The sequence below is a fragment of the Odocoileus virginianus genome, chromosome 9, assembly GCF_023699985.2.
Source record: "Odocoileus virginianus isolate 20LAN1187 ecotype Illinois chromosome 9, Ovbor_1.2, whole genome shotgun sequence".
Lineage (NCBI taxonomy): Eukaryota > Metazoa > Chordata > Mammalia > Artiodactyla > Cervidae > Odocoileus > Odocoileus virginianus.
The window spans coordinates 14,692,910-14,697,840 of NC_069682.1; the positions used below are offsets into that span (position 1 = coordinate 14,692,910).

The 4,931-nt window shown below is 41.7% G+C and overlaps 1 protein-coding gene across 4 annotated transcripts in view; it reads left to right on the forward strand.

Moving 5' to 3' along the window:
* DHTKD1 (dehydrogenase E1 and transketolase domain containing 1) overlaps positions 1-4,174 on the forward strand; it is a 44,783-nt gene extending 40,609 nt beyond the window's left edge. For all 4 annotated transcript variants that reach the window (XM_020893146.2, XM_020893141.2, XM_070471974.1 and 1 more), the window contains 2 exons: positions 986-1,071; positions 2,154-4,174. In XM_020893146.2, coding sequence (XP_020748805.2) covers positions 986-1,071; positions 2,154-2,258 — 191 coding nt within the window. In that variant the 3' untranslated portion in view covers positions 2,259-4,174. The remainder of the gene's footprint in view (positions 1-985; positions 1,072-2,153) is intronic.
* Positions 4,175-4,931: the final 757 nt, after the last annotated feature.

Consider the following 4,931-nt stretch of genomic DNA (forward strand, 5'->3'; position numbering starts at 1 on the left):
ATATAATCCAGTTTTTCAAAAGGTGCAAAAGAATTGAACTGGCATTTTCAAAGAACCACATGGCAAGCAACCATATGAAAGGATCCTCAATGTAATCAGTGATAGAGAAATGCAAATTAAGCTAAAGTGAGATATGACTACATACCAATTCAAATGACTAACATGGAAACAAAATAATACAAAGGACTGATAAGGATGCAGGGCAACTGGTACCCTCAGTCACTGCTGGTGGGGATACAGACTGGTCCAGTCACCCTGGAAAACAGTTTGTCAGTTTCTCATGCAGTTGCACACAGTTACTGTACCACCCAGCAGCCCCACTCCTAGGTATTTACCCAAGAGAAAGGAAAGATCCATGTGTGAATGTCGACAGCAGCTCTATTCATAATTGCCCCAAACTGGAAATGACTCAAACATCCTTCAACCGGTGAATGAAGAATCTCTTTGTGCATCCCTACAATATCTTAATCCTCAGCAATGAAAGAGAGTGAACTATTGCATTTGACAAAATCACCGATGGATTTTGCTAATTCACGGAAGCCAGACCCAAAAGGCTGGCTGTGTGATTCCACTTATCTGCTTGATCTGGAAAAGGCAGAACTTTGTGGATAGAGAAAAGATCAGTGATTGCTGGAGGCTGAAGGTGGGAGGAAGAGTTGAGTATAAACAACAGAATGAGGGGATATTTGGGATTGAGAGGATTGTTCTGTATCATTGTGATGTGGTGATGGTGATGGATATATGACTGTGCTTTTCTCAAAAAAAAAAAAAAACCACTGTGCCATATTAGAAAGGTATGCATTGAGGATATATGTGTGTGTTTGTAGGTATGTGTATATATATATGTATGTATATATACATACATAGATAGCCTGTATGGTATGTGTATGTATGCACACACACATACATATTGTGTCTTTTTGTGTGTGTAGTATGTTGTATATATATTACTTGCTGTACTGAGATGAAATTTCTTCTTTTACAGATTTTATCTGGAGTCAGGAGGAGCCTCAGAACATGGGTCCTTGGTTTTTTGTTTCTCCAAGGTTTGAGAAGCAACTGGCCTGCAAGGTAACAGCTCTTCCTTGCAGTGTTTTGTGTGTGTCCCATTTCCTCTGGAGTGCCAACAAATAGGTTTATCCCCTATTATCAGTCCAAAGTTCTATAAAGATAAACTAAAATATAAAATCTAGTTTTAGGCTCTTCTTTCAGACTAAACTTCTGAGTGTTCAGCAAGTTGTGTATGTGTACCTACTAGTATTATGTTAAAAAAAAAAAACAAAAACATTGATTATACTCAAAAAGGTAGAAGACCTACCTGTTGGCTACCTTTCCCATTAGCCTACTCAGCATTCTTGCCCCAAAGATTAGTAACCAAGCCCCAGGGGAGGAGAGCCATGAGCTAGCTTGTTTTACAGTAGCTCTTATTCTAGGCCCACCTGCAAGGCTGATAAACATCAAAGGCCAAGTTGTTAGTTATGTTTTAGGAAGATAAATGCAAGAGAAGAACAATCACGTTTGCTTCTGTTTGTCTTTCTATTCTGCTTTGTTTAGAACTCAAGTCACTTGATATCAGCTTCAGTTCAGTTCAGTCACTCAGTCGTGTCCAACTCTTTGCAACCCCATGAACCACAGCACGCAAGGCCTCCCTGTCCATCACCAACTCCCGGAGTTTACCCAAACTCAGGTCCATTGAGTCGGTGATGCCATCCAACCATCTCCTCTGTCGTCCCCTTCTCCTCCTGCCGTCAATCTTTCCCAGCATCAGGATATTTCCAAATCAGTCCGCTTTTGGCATCAAGTGGCCAAAGTACTGGAGTTTCAGCTTCAACATCAGATATCAGCTTACCAGGCTCCAATCATTTTCACCTGTGAATAGTTCTAAATTAGAAAACCCTACAGCTAAAACCAAGTAACAGTTACCTAAGAACAAGACAAATTCCTGAATGTGTCTCACCTTATCATGCCTGGAATTTAGTTTCCAGTTGTGACATAGAGCTCCCTGTAATCTAGTTTATGTCACTCATTACTTTCGAAAATGGTGATTTATGGTTAAACAACTTAAGAGAAATATATTCGTGTCCCTGGGCAAGCTAAGCAGAGCTCTGACTGAGTTCAAATGTCATTTTATTTCTTTTCTGTTTCTACAATAGCTCCGTCTTGTAAGCCGACCCGCGTTGCCAGTACCGGCTGTGGGAATCGGCACCATTCACCTACAGCAGCATGAAGAAGTCCTCACCAAGACCTTCACCCCATGACGTCCTTTGAAGAAATACTACTTCCTTGTAAGAAAACTGCCATAAAAAGAAAGGCTTGTCTCCTCCACTCGCTAGGTACCATGAAAAGATTGTATTCCTGGAAGACATTGAGATTAATGAGGGTGGAGGAGAGGTAAATCTAGAATACATGGAATAGCCAAAGAAATTGTTCTTTGAGACATGAATCCCACAAGTCACTTTCCTCCTTCAATGTACCATAATGTTGTACTGTTTTAGGTCAGAGTGAGTTGTAGAACTGGGTCCTGATCCAGATGTCTTTAGACTCTCCTCTTTCTAATTAACTGTATGTACTCAGGAAAAGTTCTTGAGCATGAATTTATTGCTTCAAGAATCCCACGGACAGGAGTCTGGGGGGCTACAGTCCATAGGGTCACAAAGAGTCCGACATGACTGAAGCGATTTACAATTTTCTTTTTTGAGGTTGATCAGGTCACTCTTTATTGAAACACAGCACACATGCCAGGGAAGTCCAAGGACATGTCTGGAACAGAGGAAGACCCCAACAGTTCCCTATATACATACACCCAGGCATATAGTGTGAGCCAGGGTCCCACTGCTGTGTTTCCTCCAGATTTTCTTAATGCGTGTCACTTTCATGAATCTTCCCTTCTTTATTCAAAGTCCTTGAGTACCTTTATTTTAATTTTATGTCATCTCTGGTGCTGCTTTCCAGCCACTGTGAAAAATGTTTTATCAAACACTATAGCAAAACTGTATTATTCCTGATTTGTGTTCTTCAGGATCACTATTTTACCCATTGTCCTTAAGTATCGGTCCTATTAAATATAAACTTATGGGTGTTCACCACATTATTATTGAGTTGTAGCTACAGTGAAATTGATTGGTGATCTACTTTGCCATATTATCTTTTTGTCACCCTTAATTATTCTTGCCACAATACCTTACTATTTTTAATGAACTCTGGGTGGTGTCTGATATGGGGATTTCAGCCACTGGTTGATCAGCCTTGCCTCTAAAAGTCCCTGCTGTCATATGATGTTTATTTGTGGCACTTAAGGATCATTTTGATAGTGGGAACTTTCCAGTGTTAGGTGCTTTGGGGACTTCTAGAGATCACCAATCTATTCCCTTATTTGGAAATTAGGCTTAGTACTGGAGAGTATAACTATACATCAGCAGACTTCCTAGCTTTATATGGCTTGGTGCTACAGAAACTACCATATACCATTCTTGTGCCATAATACTGTTTTCTCAGAAATGGGAGAGTACCTGAGGCCCTGGAATACCCTCTCCACTTTTACTGGCAACTGTCAAGTGTCTTTTAGAACCAATGTATAGGTTGTTCTGGCCACAGCAGTAGATTAGTGATTCACATCTTAAATCATAAATCATGTAACTTAGTACCATGCTTGTCAACCAATAAAATTACAAAGATCTATTTAATGAGAATGGTTATCAATGTTGTATATTAAACTAGAAAAAAAATAAAAGCACAGGGTCATCTTTTTTGCAGATCTCTTGATTTCTTGAGTTAAAATATTTCAAAAGTCTAAGCACAAAAGTAGATGGAAGACTAGAGATTTTTTAGTTTAGATCTCTCCAAATGTCTAACTTTATACCTTCCAAGTCTGTTTCTTGTTAATCTCCAAGTTGAGCTATGAGATATATCTTCTATATCTTAACCTTCTTACTCTCAATCATCACTGCAACATGCATCATTATTTTGAATTACCTTGCAGGAAGGGACTGTTAGTTCTCCACAGCAAGTTGCCAAACCAGTTAATTTTGGAAGACTTTTTATTAAAGTATATTACTTTAGTGTTGTTCCCCTGTATCTTCTCTGACTCATATGAAGAACCAGCTATAATGGAACAAAAATAAGAAATGACCCTGTAAGAGTAGAATGGCGTTTCCTCAATAAATAGTTTATTGAACACCTGTTGCAATAAGGCGGTTTTCTTGACATTAGAAACACGTGCAAATTAAAGATAAACCGTGTTGCTCATTCATTATCCTCATTAAGAAGTAGGAGGAACTAAAATCTGGGCTACCAGATTGCTAAGATTATATGCTTTTCCTTACACTATGCTGTCCACGAGGGGACAGAAGAGACTAGACAAGGCAGACAGGGATTTGGAGCGGGGGTGGGGGGGGCGCGGGGGGAGGCGCTGTCCAGTGGTTAAAACTCCGCATTCCAAGGCAAGGGGTGATGTTCCATCTATGGTTGGGGAACAGATCCCTCAGGAAAGCTGCTCAGGAAGGCCATAGTAGAGAGTGAAAAGTTCACAAGCTATAAATACAAACAAATTTCTGAAAACGTCCCAGTAGTTCCAGTAAGATGGAAACAAAAAGTTTGTTTGGGTCATGCGGGCTCTGGAGGTATCTCGGCTCCAGTCGTGGGGATCGAACCCGTCCTGCGCTCTTGGGGCGGTCGCTCGGGTTGCGTCCTGACTCCAATCCCCGGGCCTTCTGGGTGTCGAGGTCAAGGAGACAGCCCTTGCTGGACACTGGGCTCGGAGAGGTGCTCACAGCGCAAAGACCCGGCAGCCCTGGCCCCACAGAGGGTCCCACCTCTGGGCTCCGCAGGAGGACGCCCACGCTTGCGGTGGCCATGGCAACGACGCGGACGTCATCTGCGCAGGCGGCCTAAAGCCAGGCTGTCGTCAGGGGGTGGGGCCTGGCGGGGCGACA